Source organism: Amblyraja radiata, chromosome 9 (genome assembly GCF_010909765.2).
Source record: "Amblyraja radiata isolate CabotCenter1 chromosome 9, sAmbRad1.1.pri, whole genome shotgun sequence".
In the NCBI taxonomy this organism is placed as follows: Eukaryota; Metazoa; Chordata; class Chondrichthyes; order Rajiformes; family Rajidae; genus Amblyraja; species Amblyraja radiata.
In genome coordinates this window covers 32986161-33004402 of record NC_045964.1, presented here as the reverse complement: position 1 = coordinate 33004402, position 18242 = coordinate 32986161, and the positions used below count along the sequence as shown (strand labels likewise).

General features: G+C 45.9%; 1 protein-coding gene across 1 annotated transcript; it reads right to left on the bottom strand.

Annotated features, from left to right (window-relative positions):
- Nucleotides 1–3483: 3483 nt before the first annotated feature.
- On the bottom strand, nt 3484–17738 carry tmem179 (transmembrane protein 179). Its single transcript, XM_033027042.1, has 4 exons — nt 17068–17738; nt 13424–13561; nt 13161–13239; nt 3484–4043 (listed from the first exon to the last, which is right to left on the bottom strand). Exons 1-4 carry the CDS (start codon nt 17370–17372, stop codon nt 3873–3875), a joined length of 693 nt encoding a protein of 230 aa, XP_032882933.1. The 5' UTR covers nt 17373–17738; the 3' UTR covers nt 3484–3872.
- Between the last annotated feature and the right edge of the window lie 504 nt (nt 17739–18242).

The following is an 18242-nucleotide window of genomic DNA, read 5'->3' as shown; positions in this document are numbered from 1 at the left end:
CGATGTTAGATTAACTGGTCTGTAATTCCCCGTTTTCTCTCTCCCTCCCTTTTTAAAAAGTGGGGTTACATTAGCTACCCTCCAATCCTCAGGAACTACTCCAGAATCTAAAGAGTTTTGAAAAATTATCACTAATGCATCCACTATTTCTGCGGCCACTTCCTTAAGTACTCTGGGATGCAGCCTATCTGGCCCTGGGGATTTATCGGCCTTTAATCCATTCAATTCACCTAACACCACTTCCCGGCTAACCTGGATTTCACTCAGTTCCTCCATCTCATTTGACCCCCGGTCCCCTGCTATTTCCGGCAGATTATTTATGTCTTCCTTAGTGAAGACAGAACCAAAGTAGTTATTCAATTGGTCTGCCATGTCTTTGTTCCCCATGATCAATTCACCTGTTTCTGACTGCAATGGACCTACATTTGTTTTAACTAACCTTTTTCTCTTCAATATCTATAAAAACTTTTGCAGTCAGTTTTTATGTTCCCTGCCAGTTTTCTTTCATAACTATTTTCCCTTTCCTAATTAAGGAATAATCCTATTGTATCTATCGCTGTCCATATCCATGTGTTAATCCAAAAGTTTCTTAAATATCACCATCGTATCTGCACGTTCCAGCCACTCACCACTATGTGTAAAAAGCTTTGCCACATACATCTCCTTTAACCTTTAGTCCTCTCACCCTAAAATGCCCTTTAGTCTTTGGCAATTCCATCCTGGGGAAAAAAGTTATGACTCTACCTTATCTATGACTCATAATGTCATATGTCATATAATGTCATATGGGAAAAGGGGAAGTACAACGGGATCTGTGGGTCCTTGTACATCGTCTATGAAAGTAAGCATGCAGGTACAACAGGCAGTGAAGAAAGCGAATGGCATGTTGGCCTTTATAACAAGAGGAATCGAATAGAGGAGCAAAGAGGTCTTTCTGCAGTTGTACAGAGCCCTAGTGAGACCACACCTGGAGTATTGTGTGCAGTTTAGGTCCCCTAATTTGAGGAAGGACATTCTTGCTATTGTGGGAGTGCAGCGTAGGTTTACATGTTTAATTCCCGGGATGGCAGGCCTGTCATATGCTGAGAGAATGGAGCAGCTGGGCTTGTACACTCTGGAGTTTAGAAGGATGAGAGGGTATCTCATTGAAACATATAAGATTGTTAAGGGCTTGGACATGCTAGAGGCAGGAAACATGTTCCCGATGTTGGGGGAGTCCAGAACCAGGGCCAGTTTAAGAATAAGGAGTAAGCCATTGAGAACGGAGACGCGGAAACACTTTTTCTCACAGAGAGTGGTGAGTCTGTGGAATTCTCTGCCTCAGAGGGCAGTGGAGGCAGGTTCTCTGGATGCTTTCAAGAGAGAGCTAGATAGGGCTCTTAAAAATAGCGGAGTCAGAGGATATGGGGAGAAGGCAGGAACGGGGTACTGATTGGGGATGATCAGCCATGATCACATTGAATGGCGGGGCTGGCTCGAAGGGCCCAATGGCTTACTCCTGCACCTATTATCTATTGTCTATCATTTTACATACCAGATCTCCCCTCAGACTCCATAATTCCTCCCCCCCCCCCACCTTCCCTGAAAGTCCCCTTGAAAATGTGGCACCCAGGCTGGGTGAGGTGGCTGATCTCTACCTCATCAGGACTTCCATGCTGATCGGCGGGTCACATCTGCCCCCTGCGACCCAGGCTCTGGAACTCCGGCTCAGCCGGAGCCGGCAGATCCATTCCCATAGCCAACTTCCAACACCCTCCAATGTCTGTTGGTCCAGCAAAACGGATAATCCAGAAAGTCTCTGGAACCAAGGGTGCAGGACAGTCGGTGGTGGACCTGTAGTTATGTAATATACTGACAATTTGAGGAAACATGCCAGGCAGTCATAGTTTCCATATTTGCCCTTGTGGTTCCCATATGGCATATGAGTGATTTCTTCCATCCTATGCAATCACAAGGGAAATGTAAAGGAGTTTGGCCACCCACCTACTGACAGGTGCAGTTAGATAAATACTTTTTATTAAGTTGCAGCATAAATAATGATGTGGATGTGTTTCCACAAGGGAAAACAGACAACAGCACAGATGTAAACTGGATGAATTAATTTACTATATTTTACACGGTTCTATGCACAGTACACTGTAAACATGGTAAAGAATTGACATTAGTAACAAAACTTTTTTTTATGCTTAACATATGGCACAATAATGTTTGATGTCACTTTATACTACTACGCTTCAAATTGCGGCTGTTCATTTTATTAGCGACAGAGAAAATGTGGATTTAGATGGAACATTCAGTCTGGTGTGAGATAGCAGCTGTTCCTGAAGAAACAATCACACTAAACATTTCCTAAACACTGCAGACATGCTGTTCAGATTCAGAAATGAAGACAACTTGTGCTGCCACTAGCACGAATATCCATGTTATTCAGTTCAGATTTAAGCGACTTTGTTAAGCATGTTCAGCCTCTGTTTTGAGGAATGACACAATTTGTTCATTTGTTTTCAGTAGAATATTTTACAGCACTTGTAATGTAATGGATTGTATAGGATGCAATGAGCTGGAAGTTTCTTCAATGGGTTTAATGCGTTTTATGTTCATTTCTGTGACATTAAATGTATGCTGTGTAGCACGGTACTGTAAACAGGATATATGGTCCTGATTACTGCAGGCACACCACAGATTTTCAGGCAACTTAGGGGTCCGGCGTCTACTTTAATCCGCTCAAAGATCACAAGAACGAACTGGAAATCATCCCCACCAGGAAGTCCCCCTGAAAATGCGACACCTAGGTTAGGTGAAGCGGCCGATCTCCACCTCATCGGGATTTCCGCGGCCAATCGGTGGGTTGAATTAGCCCACTGTGGCCGGGGCTTTGGAACTCCAGCCCAGTCAGAGCCGGCAGATCCGTTCCCATAGCTGACTTCTGAAGCCGACTGTGCAGGCCGGTATCTCAGCCACTCAACGGCCTAGACGGACCGTTCCAGTATCGTTGGACTCCTCTCAAGATGGGTAATCTAGCAAGGCTCTGTTGTTAAAGGATGTTGTCAAGCTTGAAGGGGTTCAGAGACAATTTCCAGGATTTTGCCGGGACTCGAGGGATTGAGCTACAGGGATAGAATGTGCAGTCTAGGGTTTTATTCCTTAATGCAGGAGAATGGGGGGTGATCTTATAGAGGTGTACAAAATCATGGGAGGAATAGATCAATTAAATGCAGTCATTTGTCCAGAATAGGGGAAATCGAGATCCAGAGGACAGAGGTTTAAAGTGAGGGGGAAAGATTTAATGGGAACCTGAGGGGCACCTTTTTTTTTTACACACAAAAGATGGTGGGTGTATGGAACAAGCTGCTGGAGGAGGTATTTGAGGCAGGTACTATCGAACGTTTAAGAAACGTTTAGACATGTACATGGATAGGATAGGTTTAGAGGGACATGGACCACAAGCAGGCAGGTCAGATGAATGTAGATGGGGCATGTTGGGCCGAAGGGCCTGTTTCCACACTGTATGACTCTGGAACCAAGGGTGCTGGAAAATTGGAGGTGGACCTGTAGCTAATACTCTGATTTACTACAAGTATTTTCAATTGTTTACATTTTGACTTCCTAATATAACAGTGGTTACATTTGGTACTGTGACATTTTAGTAAACCATTATCTCCAGAAGCAAATGTTTATTAGGCACTGAAAAAAAGCATCTACTGAAAGACACATTTGCTGTGACGTTGCCTGCCATCAAGTTGGAGGATGCTAGAGAATGAATACCCTGCTTTACAGTAATTTGTCAGCACTTTTCTCCTTTACAACAGACATGCAGCACTATTTTATTTGGTTGTCTCGCCCAAAATAACACTTCCTATGACATGGTGGATTTAAATCAAGGCATTTTTCTCAACTGTTGCTCTCCTGGATCTTGCCAGCAGCAGTTCCTTCTCATGGAGCAGGCTGTCGAGGAGATCCTCCCGTCTATAGTTGTCGTACACCTTCAGGAATGCGAGCATACCAATCGCCATCCAGGTGACCCATCCAGCCCACAGGCCAAACTGCAGATGAAAAGCAAAGGCTTTAAGACAAGGTCTGCCAATTACCAATTTCAGGACTTGTACTTGTCTCTACTTTTGAATGGATGAGGCAGAATGTTTCATAACAACGTCAATTACAACAATTATACAGTGCCTTTAATGGTTAAATGCCCCAAAGTCCCACTTGGTACTGGAAAATGGTGCCAAATCTGACAACTTTGTATACTGTCTCAATGTTATACTGCTAGGCACCTGTGCTCTTTCTGAGGTACTTATCTTAGTTATCTAAGTGCTCATGTATAGTAATATTTGTATTGAACTGTATACAAAAATGAATGTCATTGTACCTCCTAAAGGTAAACCAGTGGCTTTGCTGCCTTACAGCACCAGAGACCGCTATTCAATCCTAACTACTGGTGCTTGGCTCTACAGAGTTTGTCCATTCTCCCCGTGACCTGCTTTGGTTTTCTCCATGATCTCCGGTTTCCTCCCATATTCCAAAGACGTACAGATTTGTAGGTTAATTTGCTTGGTATAATTGTAAATTGTCCCAAGTGTGCAGGATAGTGGTAGTGCAGGGATAGTGTTAGTGTGCAGGGATAGTGTTGGTGTTCAGGATAATGTTAGTGTGTAGGGATAGTGTTAGTGTGCAGGGATAGTGTTAGTGTGCAGGATAGTGTTAGTGTGCAAGGATAGTGTTAGTGTGCAGTGATAGTGTTAGTGTGCAGGGATAGTGTTAGTGTGCAGGGCTAGTGTTAGTGTGCAGGATAGTGTTAGTGTGCAGGATAGTGTTAGTGTGCAGGATTGTGTTAGTGTGCAGGATTGTGTTAGTGTGCAGGGATAGTGTTAGTGTGCAGGGATAGTGTTAGTGTGCAGGGATAGTGTTAGTGTGCAGGGATAGTGTTAGTGTGCAGGGTTAGTGTTAGTGTGCAGGGATAGTGTAAGTGTGCATGGATAGTGTTAGTGTGCAGGGTTAGTGTGCAGGGATAGTGTTAGTGTGCAGGGTTAGTGTGCAGGGATAGTGTTAGTGTGCAGGGATAGTGTTACTGTGCAGGATAGTGTTAGTGTGCAGGGATAGTGTTGGTGTGTAGGGATAGTGTTAGTGTGCAGGGATAGTGTTGGTGTGCAGGGATAGTGTTGGTGTTCAGGGTACTGTTAGTGTGCAGAGATAGTGTTAGTGTGCAGGGATAGTGTTAGTGTGCAGAGATAGTGTTAGTGTGCAGAGATAGTGTTGGTGTGCAGGATAGTGTTAGTGTGCAGGATAGTGTTAGTGTGCAGGATAGTGTTTTTTTTTTTTGTTTTTTTTTAAATTTTAAATCAAAAATATTTATTCACATATTAAAATAGTATTGACAATACAATAAAACAAAACACCACCATAATACAAGACGAGCTAAACAATTATATTGCAATCCTTGTCAAGGATACATTCAACCCCCCTCGGTGCCCAGCGGTCCCGGAACTCCCTCAGGGTGCCCGTAGACAGGGCGTATTCCCTTTCCATCCGCACCCGGGCACGGACGCAGGATAGTGTTGGTGTGCAGGGATAGTGTTGGTGTGCAGGGATAGTGTTGGTGTGCAGGGATAGTGTTAGTGTGTAGGGATAGTGTTGGTGTGTAGGGATAGTGTTAGTGTGTAGGGATAGTGTTAGTGTGTAGGGATAGTGTTGGTGTGTAGGATAGTGTTGGTGTGTAGGGGTAGTGTTGGTGTGTAGGATAGTGTTGGTGTGTAGGGATAGTGTTGGTGTAGGGATAGTGTTAGTGTGCAGGGATAGTGTTGGTGTGCAGGATAGTGTTAGTGTGCAGGGATAGTGTTGGTGTGCAGGATAGTGTTAGTGTGCAGGATAGTGTTAGTGTGCAGGATAGTGTTAGTGTGCAGGATAGTGTTACTGTGCAGGGATAGTGTTAGTGTGCAGGGATAGTGTTAGTGTGCAGGGATAGTGTTAGTGTGCAGGATAATGTTAGTGTGCAGGGATAGTGTTAGTGTGCAGGATAGTGTTAGTGTGCAGGGATAGTGTTAGTGTGCAGGATAGTGTTACTGTGCAGGGATAGTATTAGTGTGCAGGGATAGTGTTAGTGTGCAGGGATAGTGTTAGTGTGCAGGGATAGTGTTAGTGTGCAGGATAGTGTTAGTGTGCAGGGATAGTGTTAGTGTGCAGGGATAGTGTTAGTGTGCAGGATAGTGTTAGTGTGCAGGGATAGTGTTAGTGTGCAGGGATAGTGTTAGTGTGCAGGGATAGTGTTAGTGTGCAGGGATAGTGTTAGTGTGCAGGGACCGGTGGTCAGCATGGACACAGTGTGCCAAAGGGCCTGTTTCCATGCCGTATATCTAAACCTAACTAAACAGTTCACCTGTTTCCAGACACCGAAACAAGCCTTTGAGGTGAGACAGAGATTCACACGCACCTCTTCCAACCTCACCTTTTGCATTCGGTGCTTTCAATGCAACTTCCTATACATCGACGAGGCCATGTGCAGCTAGGTAACTACCTTGTCAAAGTGCTGGAGAAACTCAGCAGGTCAGGCAGCATCTCTGAAGAACGAGGATAGGTGACGTATCGGGTCTGACCCTTCTTCAGAGAGCCAGATGGCCGGAGTGGACAGAGAGCAAAGTGCCTGGCAAGGTGATCACTTAGTCTACATTCTGTCTCATCGATGTAGAGGGGTCAAGGAAAGAGCGTTCATGTTGAGGCCCTGTTTCCACCAATCTTTCCACCACCACGCACAAGAAGCACAAGAAGCGCAAGACAGACACCATTGTGCAGATGCCAAGAAGTGTGTTCAGCTCTGACTGAACAACTTCTAATCTTGTGTGTGGACTCGATAAGAAGAAGATCGATGTAGAGGAAGTTACATCGAGAGCAGCAAATGCAAAAGGTGAGGTTGGAGGAGGTGCGTGTGAATCGCGTGGAAGGCCTATTTAGGTCTCTGGATGGAGGTGAGTGAAGAGGGTGCAGACTTGTGTTAGCCTTCTATAGTTACAGGGTAAAGTTCCTGGGGAGGGAGGGGGGGGGGGGGATGGGGATGGGCGAGTTGGAATGAGTGAGGTGGGGAATCACAAAAAAGTGGCTCCTGCAGAAAGTGGTGGCGAGGGGAAGATGTGACTGATCACGTTGTAGCTTGAATATTGATGTTCATAAGTCATAGGAGCAGAAGGAAGCCATTCGGCCTATCGAGTCAACTCTGCCATTCAATCATGGCTGCTCTATCTTTCCCTCTTAACTTCATTCTCCTGCCTTCTCCCCATAACCACCTTAAAAATACCCAATGACTTGGCCTCAACAATGAATTCCACAGATTCATCACCCGCTGACCAAAGAAATTCCTCATCTCCATTCTAAAGGTACATCATTTTATTCCGAGGCTGTTCCCATTGGTTCTAGACTCAAATGGAAACATGCTCTCCACATCCACTCTATCCAGGCCTTTCACTATTCGGTTAGTTTCAATGAGATCGCCTCTCATCCATTTAAACTCCAGCGAGTACAGGCCCAGAGCCGTGATGCTGGATGTGGAGGCTGGTGGGGTGAAAGACAAGAATAGAGGGAACTCTGCTCTGGAAAGATACAAAGTGTTGGAGTAACTCAGCAGGTCAGGCAGCATCTCTGGAGAACATTGATAGGTGACGTCTCGGGTCGAGACCCTTCTTCAGACTCAGTCTGGAACTGGGCCTGGAAGCCAGGCAAGTTGACGGCTCGGGCCTCAGGGGAGGTGAGGATTGGCGGAGTCATAGGTCGCGACCTGCTAGATTGGAGGGAACGGTCAGCGGTGGTGCTGATGGTGGCAGGCACAGCATGGATGCAGCCAGGGAAGCTGTGTTGGCTGGGAGTGGTGGCAGTAGGTCCGGTCTGGAAGGGGCATGAGGGCAGCCGGAGCTGTAAGCGGCTGGGGAGGCAGTGCAAGCCGAGGGTGGCAGGGGCTGCTGTCGGTAGGTCAGTCCGCTAGAAACAAAATCCGTTTTAAAGGGGTCCATTAAAAAAAAAAAATCTACTGTATATTTTTAATCTCATCTACTAAATTATTTATATCCCATCATTGGTAATATGGAAATGTGAGAAGGCTTAGGAAGAAATACTTTCATGGGCAAAACTTATATGCAAACTTTATATGTGAATCTGACATTTATTAAGATATAAAGTATGACCTTGACACAGATCAGCTGTAATATATTTCCCCTCGTGAAAGAAATGTTGAACCAAGCATCTGTTTGATTTTACTGCTTCACTCACTTGGAGCATAAAATCTAAATTACAGTGGTTTTGCAGTAAAAGCTCATTCATTTAAATTGTGGCTTGTTTTATATTAGCCATCAGTTGAGGAACAAAAACGTTCATCCCGCCCCAGTCCGTTTGTCTATGCAGCTGCCTGTCACATCAGCTTTTATTTTTAATGTTGTCAGGATTAAATTCCAAATTGACTTAATATTCAGGGCGGCACAGTGGCGCAGCGGTACAGTTGCTGCCTCACAGCACCAGCCATCCGGGTTCAATCTTGTCTATGGAGTTTGTATGTTTTCCCTGTGACCAACTGGGTCTTGTCCAAGTGTCATAGAGTCATACAACGTGGAAACAGGCCCTTCAGCCCAACTTGCCCACATCGGCAAACATATTGCATCTACACTAGTCCCACCTGCCTGCATTTGGCCCATATCCCTCTAAACCTATCCATGTACCACTCTAAATATCTCTTAACCGTTGCGATGGTACCTGCCTTAACTATCTCCTCTGGCAGCTCATTCCATACACCCACCACCCTTTGTGTAAACCGGGTGCTCTGGTTTCCTTCCCCACTCCAAAGACGTACCGATTTGTAGCTTGACTGTAAATTCTAAATTGCCCCTAGTGTGTAGAATAGTGCTGGTCAATGGGGTGATCGTTGCACGGCGCTGACTCGGTGGGCCGAAGGACCTGTTTCCGCACTGTAATTTCTAAAATCTAAAGTCATCTAAATATAAAAGTAGGGATAAATGGATTTGTTGTGTCTTCATTAAAAAGCGCAAGGTTATCTGTCAGGAATATTAAATGTACTTTTGTAACAATTAACTGTGTTCTGCAGAGGGGCAAGGTATATGATGGTTAGAGAACTTGTTTTAATTACAGAGGACTTCAAGTGCTGGAGTAACTCAGCGGTTCAGGCAGCATCTCTGGAGAACATGGATAGGTGACGTTCTGGATCGGGACCCTACTTCAGACTGATTGTGGTGGTGGGGGGGGGGAAGCTGGAAAGGAGGAGGGGCATGACAAAGCCTGACGAGTTATAGGCGGAGGAAGGAAATGCAGGTGTTGGCTTACGCCGAAGATAGACACAAATTGCTGGAGTAACTCAGCGGGTCAGGCAGCATCTCAATGGAAAGGCGAAATTTTGGGTCGGGGGGTGGGGGATGTGTGGATATAAATTGGAGCCGAGAAATGGCCAGAACAAATCAGGGCCACCCACAGATGACATCTGGAAGGGTGGATCCCATAATGACGCATTGTAGGCTGGGGAGATGTGATAATGAGAGGGATACAAGTATGCAAACACTCGGGTGGGGGATGGGTGGAGAGAATGGAAGGGAGGGAATGCAGGAGTTGCATAAAACGTACAGGTGATACATTTATAGGTAGATACAGATCAGGGTGTTTATTGGTAGGCAAATGGTTGGACAAAGGCCAGAGATGAAAAAACTAAAGGTGTGAGATAAGAACTGGTGTGAATTCTGAGGCCAGCGGAAGGAATATAGCTGGGGGAGGGGAGAAATGAGTGCAAGTCAAGAGTGATGTAAGGGTTGATTAGAAATTGATTAGTAATCAATAATAATTAATTACCAATTGATTAGTAAGGGTGTCAAAGGTTACAGGGAGAAGGCAAGAGAATTGGGTTGAGAGGGAAACTTAGATCAGCCATGATTGAATGGCAGAAAAGACTCGATGGGCCGAATAGCCTATTTCTGCTCCTACGACTTATGAACTTATTTTAGAAGAGATTTACTATGCTGGTAAACTCAGACTATTACTCATCATAAAAACCTTCCTGTGAAAATTGATGACAAAAACCTTGTAAACATAAAAAGAACTCTAGACAATTCCAATCAACCTGTAAAGACAGGAAACCACTCCATCTGATTAATGGAGTGAGATACATCAGAATCATAGTTGGATCAATTACATTTTGATGGAAGTTACAAATAAGAGTTAACAGTTCTGTGAGATCATGAGCACACATAGGATACAGTAGTGAATGTTACATTAGGGTCCTGACCTCCCATCTACCTCATTGCAGGCACTTGGTCTTAATCTGACTTTACTGGACTTTATCTTGCACTAAACATTATTCCCATTATCCACTATCTGTACACTGTCGACAGCTTGATTGTAACCATGTATATTCTTTCCGCTGACTGGATAGCACACAACAAAAAAGCTATTTACTGTACCTCGGTACACGTGACAATAAACTGAACTAAACTAAACTAATATCTCAGGCGCATCGGAAATGTCCTCGCTCTTCAGGGAACGGGGATTCCCCTCCTCCACCATAGATGAGGCTCGCACCAGGGTCTCGTCCATACCCCGCAACACTGCTCTCTCTCCCTGGGCATCGGAAATGTCCTCGCTCTTCAGGGAACGGGGATTCCCCTCCTCCACCATAGATGAGGCTCGCACCAGGGTCTCGTCCATACCGCGCAACACTGCTCTCTCCCACTCGATACCATAAACTAATATCTCTATGTTTAATTATCTACACTGTTTTCTATACTAGTTCACTTCATTGTCAAGTGTACCGAGGTACAGTGAATAGCTTTTGTTGCCTGCTATCCAGTCAGCGGAAAGACTATACATGATTACAATCGTGCCGTCCATGGTGTACAGATACAGGATAGAGGGAGTAGATGTAGCATCATTTAGTTTCAATAAACTTTCAAAAACAGTTCTTGCTTTTTCTGCTCTTAGTGTGTTGGTAATTTTAGCCCAGCTAGAGGTTGTTTAGCCCATACACAGGAAAGCAGGTATCTATCCCCAGTCATTACTGAGAGAGGAGTGATCTGGAAGGCATTTTAAAAGGGAGGTATTGATGGATTGAGAGTCAACATAAGTCAGTAAGCCCAGGATGAATGGGACACTGCCTTTCTAGCTGTGATCTCTTTCAATGACAGCACAGTGCAGGTGTTAGCTGAGTGACCTTACTGTGAATTGGCAATCTCCTTCAGTTAAGCATGGGATCAAGAGCAAGAAGCAACAATTAAAGTACTCCTGGAGGAGAGTGAAATGTTTTTGGCAACAGTTTAATATGTGCCATCTGCTGATAAATCTGTTTCCATGTACCTGCCACACACCATCTATACAATTTGATTAGCAACCTACAACTCCTCCATTCTCCTAACTTCAATTGCTAATCGCTTTATGCAGATGGTTTGTTCTCCAGCTAGAAAGGTTGTTCTGGCATTAACGGACTCCACTGCTAATTAAAATAATTCAGCAAAGCAAGAGCTAGGACTATTCCTTCGAGTGCAGGAGGAGGGAGTGAGGGGTGATCTTGTAGAGGTGTACAAAAGTATGGGAGGAATAAATCAGGTAGACGCACAGAGTCTCTTGTTCAGAGTAGGGGAATCGAGAACCAGAGGGCATAGGTTTAAGGTGAGGGAGGAACGATTTAATAATTTTTTCACACAAAGGGTGGTGGGTGCGTGGAACGATGTCGTTGAGGCAGGTTCTATTGCAATGTTTGAAAGATTTAGGCAGATACATGGATAGGACCGGTTTCGAGGGATATGGGCCAAACACAGGCAGGTGGGACTAGTGTAGATGGGGCATGTATTTTTTTAGTATCAAAAATAATTTATTTAATTTCGAACACGATCCAAAAACCAAAAATAAAACAAAACCGTGGTGACACACCCATTACAAAATCACCAAACTATTCAGACATTAAATTACAAATAACTATGTTACAAATAACACCACCCTCTCTAACACCATCCGGGCGCAGACATAACCCTGGTAAAGGGGCAAGCATCTGGCTCGGGCAAATCCCTCTTCCGCCTGGCGTCGTGACTGCCAGGCAAGATGGGGCATGTTGGCCGGTGTGGTCCGATCTATCATTTGAAGACCTGAGGGGCCTTTACTGATAAACAAATACGATTTCTGGTGTAGATTTTGGACATAGAGTCTAATCTTTAAATGTTTCTTAAACAATGCGACCACCTCCTCCAACAATTCATTCCATATACCTACCATACTTTGTGTAAATCTTTCCCCCTCCTCAAATTAAACCCATATCCTCTGGTTCTTGATTCCCCTACTCTGCATAAAAGTGTATAGTGGAGAAAGTTCATATCTTCATGTTTAGTTTAGTTCAGAGGTACAGTGAGTACCCACTGACCATCGATCACCCGTTCATACTAGTTCTATGTTATCTCACTTTCTCATCCACTCCTACACACAGAAGCCCATTATCCTACAAACCTGCACGTCTTTGGAATGTGGGAGCACCTGGAGAAAACGTGGTCACTGGTAGAGCATATAAACTCCACACAGACAGCACTCGAGGTCTGGTTCGAACCCTGGTCTCTAGCACTGTGAGGCTACTGGGCTGCCCACGTTGTTGGCATCCAAACAAGTTACAGATTCATCCTAACTAAATTTACCATTTAATCCTCGACACATGGAGCACAAGATCCAATATGTGCAGAGGTTGCCACCATTATGGACACAGAGTCTATCATCCCTACTTTATCCTAAAAGGCAGTCTGTCATCCGAAGATGCTATCAAACCTCCAAGCCTTTGTTGAATGTCATAAAATGGAATGAAAATCCAACAGGAGACTCGAGGTTTCCAGGAGTAGGAATACCATGGGTGCAGGCTTCAGCAGCTTACAATTAGTTATATTAGTCATCTTTCCTATTGATGTTTACTGAAATATTTACTCCAGTGTAATTTGTTTTAAAATGCCAAAACAAGGTATAAAATCTACAAAAGTGACCAAGAGAAAGCATGAACAGAAAATCACCAGCCTCACTTCCCAGCAGCGCAGAGGATGGGAGAAAATTAACAAATTAGCTTACACCAACATTATCAACAACTTTGTTTCAGTCCAATTAGATGTAACTAGTTTGTGCCTTGTACTGTATCTACATATGAAATAATTCCAATGATTTACCTGGATAATTGAAAATTGGTTGTAGAAAGAAGAATTATCCAAATGCAGTTCCAGGTCAATGTCCTGCAATTCTTGACAACTGTGGATAAAAACAGGAGACTCTAGGGAGCTCAACCAATCATGCAAACATTTACGAGTTAATTTTGAAAGTAAAATGTGTTTTCCATCTTTTGTTTTCAGTAGGCAATTACATCTAGTGATTAAACAGTGGCTGTCTTTCATATTAAATTCAAAATGGGACAGAATTTGCTAAAATTGCATACCTGTTGGGCATCTTTCCATTTTCTGTGATGGTATCACACCACATATTGAAGCCAACAGTGACCAGAGTGCTTGCTATGAAGATAAGGAAGACGACCAAGATGTTGACCAACAAATTCAGGAACGTGGCAAAGAAAGTGCTGTGACAGGGCAGGAAACAAAAACATCAGTAAGACAACTGAGAAGATGAGATATCTAATGGGCATTCTGTTATCAAAGGTCCCTCAAAATTTTGCACCAATTTGATATTTGGACAGGCTCGGTTTAGAGGGATATGAGGCATCTTGATCGGCATGTGTAAAATGGGCCGAAGGACTTGTCATCCACACATGACTAGTGATGAGAGCTTAATTTCTGGTCTATAATTGCAAAGGTCCAGCTGCAGAATAATTTCTCATATCAGGTGCTTTACACAGCAGGGACAAAAATGTTTGATATCAAAGAACAGAGAGATGCTATCAATATTGCCCTCATCTCTGCAAAAGTGAGCGGCAAGGGTTCAGTGGTGATGGGGTGATCACTTGGTGGCATCCATGGGAGATGTGGTCCATCGAAGGTGGGGTGCAGTAGGTGATGCTTTAAATGGATATTGTTTCTCAGGAGGGATGGGCGATGAAGTGCAGTGTGTGTGTGTTGGGATTTACAAGGTGGTTGGGTTGGGTGGGAGATGACATTTAGTGGTGATCAAAAAAAGACATAAAATGCTGGAGTAACTCAGCAGGTCAGGCAGTATCAAAGAATGTTGAAAGAAAGATTCATCACCTATCCATGTTCTCCTGAGATGCTGCCTGACCCGCTGAGTTACTCCAGTACTTTATGTCTTTGACTGTTTTAGGCATAAAGTATTACTATTCCTATTCCTATTTTGGTTGAAGGCTAAATATTATCAATAACTTTTTTTGTTGTACATCAGCAGTTCCTTAACAAGAAGCAAAGTGTTGGAGTAACTCAGTGGACCAGGCAGCAATTCTGGAGAACATGGATAGTTATGAGAACTTCTTCAAACTAGGCATATCAGGAGGAGATTTCACAGTGGAGCAGTAAAATGTAGAAACAAGGTACTGATGATGCTGATACAAGCAACTGCAGGTGCTGGTGTACAAAAGAGGCACGTTGATAAAGTAACTCAGTGCGTCAGGCAGCATCTCTGGAGAAAATGGATAGATGACCCAAAAGGACTCAAATCCAGTGATGGAAATGGGGGGGTATGCAGGGGGACGGCATTCCCCTACTTTTCAGTTTCCAGTTTATATCCAATTTCCGTACTAGAAGGGAGTCAGAGACGTTTATTAGCTATCCTCATAGCTGCCAAGTAGTACGGATTTTCCGTATTTCGTACGGAAATGCAATACGAATATGGAAATACGAATTCGCCTTGTTAAATACGGATATTTTTTTAAACCCATTTGCATTGTTAAATCGGATTTTTTTAAAAACGACCATTGATAATCATTACAACGAGTCACCGCTGCACTGGCCATGAGACAAAAACGATTTGTCAACTACCACTGTTAGCACTTGTTAACAGCAAGTAGTTAACACGTAGTTATACAATGTGTCATCAATACATCGATCCACATTCCTCAGTAAATGAAATTGTGTTTTGACCAAGTATTAATGACGCCGCGTTCCTTTGAATAAAATTCACGGGAGAATTTCTTAAAACTCACTGTCATTGAGGGCTCCAGACCACGAGCACGGGCTTCTTCCTGGTGTGCAGGTAAAGTCATTCACCCACGTTATTTTATTATTCTCTCGCTCCCTCTCTCTCTCCTCCCTCTCCCCTCTCTCTCCCTCCATCCCTCGTTCTCTCTCCCTCTCTCGCTGTGCCTCTCTGTCTTTCGCTCCCTCCCTCCCTTTCGCTCCCTCCCTCCCTCCCTCTCTCTCTCGCGCGCTCTCTCTCCCGCTCCCCATTTCGTCTCTCTCTCGCTCTCTCACTCCCTCTGTCTCACCCTCTCGCCTTGGCATTCCCGGAACCATTTGCCGTTTTGCGGGGACGGCTGCATCTGCAGTTCCTTCCTGTTGGGGGGGGGGGGGGGGAGCCCTGACCCGTGGTGGCTCCCGGTCCGTTCCCTCCACTGGAGCCGCCTGGCTGGCTGAATTCCTCCAGCACTGTGTGGGCATGGGGGGGGGGGGCTGGGGTGGCTCAGCGGCTCTGGGGAGTGGGTGGCGTTTTGGGTCAAGACCCTTCTTCAGACAATCACTCTCACCGATGAGAGTTCAGTTCAGTCTGAAGATGGGTCTTCTCTCCAGAGTCGCTGCCTGTCCTGCGGGGTTACTCCAGCTTTATGTCTATCTTCAATTTCAGAGTTAAATTAAAAACAGAGTGCTGGAGGAACTCAGCGGGCTAGGCGGCATCTGTGGAGGGAATGGATTAGGTGTTGTTTTGGGCCAGGGTTCTTCTTCAATAGGAACTGCAGATCAAAGATACCAGAGCAAATACTAGTATCTTTGCTGCAGATCAGGCATGATATTCTTCCGATTAAAATCGGAATTCCGATTTTATTGTTTTCCTATTTGTCAATTTTTTGTGCCCGATTATTTGGCGGCAACTGTCTCTAAGGGGTTGTGTCCAATCAGCTCCCCTTAAAATTCCCTTCCAATCAATAAATCTGTCTCCTCCCGTCCAATCAGCCGCTGTCTCCAAGGGCATTGTGTCCAATCACATAATGCGCTGGTCACGGCGGCCAATCAGACACAGTCTCTGAGGGGCGTTGTGACCAATCACCGACCTGCTTCCCTCGCCGAAGCTGACGATGGTTGCAGCCAACACAGAGAGAGAGAGAGAGAGAGAGATGCAAGAAAGCAGCTATGACATATAATACACAATAAACAAGTTATGCATTCTTGTACTCTTACATGGGTATGACCGCACATAAAAAATAATCCCCCCCCCCCCTCTTCCCAACCTCAGCCTCACGGACCTTAGCGTATCCCTAGTTCCTAAAACCCATTCCATCCCTGCTCAAATCCGTTCTCCAGAGATGCTGTCGCACCTGTTGATTCACTCCAGCACTTTGTGCTATTTTTTGTATTAACCAGCATCTGCAGTTCCTTCTTTCTACATCTGCAGTTGCTTGCTCTACATCTGGGTGTAGTGGTGAAGATAGGCACAAAGTGCTGGAGTGACTCAGCGGGTCAAGCAGCATCTCTGGAGAAAAAGGATGGGGGACATATGCATGTTCTCCAGGGATGCTGCCTGCCCTGCTGAGTTACTCCAACACTTTGTGTCTATCTTTGGTGTAAGCCAGTATCTGCTGTTCCTTGCTCCTATAGTGGGGGAACAATAGAAATACAATGCTGGAGTAACTCAGCAGGTCAGGCAACATCTCTGGAGAACATGTATAGGTGACGTTCGGGATCGAGGCCATTCTTCAGACTGAGAGTCAGGGAAAGGGGCAACGAGAGATACACAAGGTACATAGAACAAATGAATGAGAGATATCCAAAAAGCAACGACGATCAAGGAAAGGTGGAGCTCACAGTGGTCCTTTGTTAGCAGCATCTCTGGAGAAAGGATGGGTGACATTTCGGGAGAAAAGGGTCCCGACCCGAGATGTCACCGATCTTTTTTCTCCAGAGATACTGTCTGACCCTCTGAGTTACTCCAGCACTTTGATGGGGTGGGTGGGGTTGAGTGACTTACTCGCCGCGTCCCTTGCAGAGGTGGAGGAGCAGGCGGCCGGCCTGGGCGGCGGACAGGAGGAGGGCGAGGATGCTGGTGACGGCGGGGAAGCGGCAGGCGGACTTGGGGCCCCACTCGTCCACCATGAAGCGCTGCTCCCCCACCGTGATGTTCTCGTTGCGCCACATGCCGTGGGCGAAGAGCAGGCAGCGGCCGCCGAAGTCGCTGCTGTTCTGCCACTGCGGCAGCAGCGCGCTGGCGGCCAGTAGGGCCGCGGACAGGTACAGCACACACTGGACGGACGGCCATTTGTCCACCACACCCATGGCCCCGGGGAAGCGGCAGCCCTGCACCCCGCTTCCTGCACCCTGCAGCGGCCCGGCGCTGTCCCTGCTCCCTGCTCCCCGCTCCCCGCAACGGCCCGGCGCTGTCCCTGCTCCCTACACCGGCCCGGCGCTGTCCCTGCTCCCCGCTCCCCGCTCCCCGCAACGGCCCGGCGCTGGAGGTGATGCGGAGCTGGGAAGCAGCGGAGCCGGAGTGGAGCAGGAGCGAAGTTGGACCACAGCGATCCCGGAGTGGAGCCGGAGCTAGACCGCAGGAATCCCGGAGTGGAGCCGGAGCTAGACCGCAGGAATCCCGGAGTGGAGCCGGAATCAGAAGAGGAGAGGTGGACCACAGCAATCCCGGAGCGGAGCTGGAGCCAACCGCATAGTGGAGCTGGTCCCAGACCTGGATCGACTCTGGGACTCAGGTGTCCCAGAGGGAAACTGGACCCAGTCCTAGAGTGGAGCTCTCATTGGAGTGAACCAGGATCATCCTCCACTCACTCCTGGTCCTCCTGAGACAAAGTGAAGACGAGTAGAAGGGTCCTCGACCCGAAACTTCACTAAATCCTTTTCTCCAGAGATGGCTGCCTGCTTGTTTGTGTCTATCAACTAGACAATACAAATCAGAACAATCTGGAGCAATCCAGAATCAAACTGGCGACCATCCCGTGGTGATCGTGGAGCATAAACTGAAGCAGCAGTGGCCACTTCAACCCTCAGTGTGGCCGTGCCTGGTCTGTTACCTCAGCACCACTTTCTGGCCCTTTTGCCATATTCCAGATATGTCTAATATCTAAACATCTATCGGCCTTGAAGATACCAACACTCAGCAAATGAACCTCCACAACTCACATCCAATGGTTCATCATC

Bases quoted from the DNA above. Each gene is read 5' to 3' on its own strand.
- tmem179 (XM_033027042.1), bottom strand. From the start codon at position 17,372: ATGGGTGTGGTGGACAAATGGCCGTCCGTCCAGTGTGTGCTGTACCTG. The intron at 13,240-13,423 runs GTATGCAATTTT...TTTTATCCACAG, and splicing joins AATGGAAAGATGCCCAACAG to TTGTCAAGAATTGCAGGACA. The intron at 4,044-13,160 runs GTAAATCATTGG...TTTCATCTGCAG, and splicing joins ACCAATTTTCAATTATCCAG to TTTGGCCTGTGGGCTGGATG.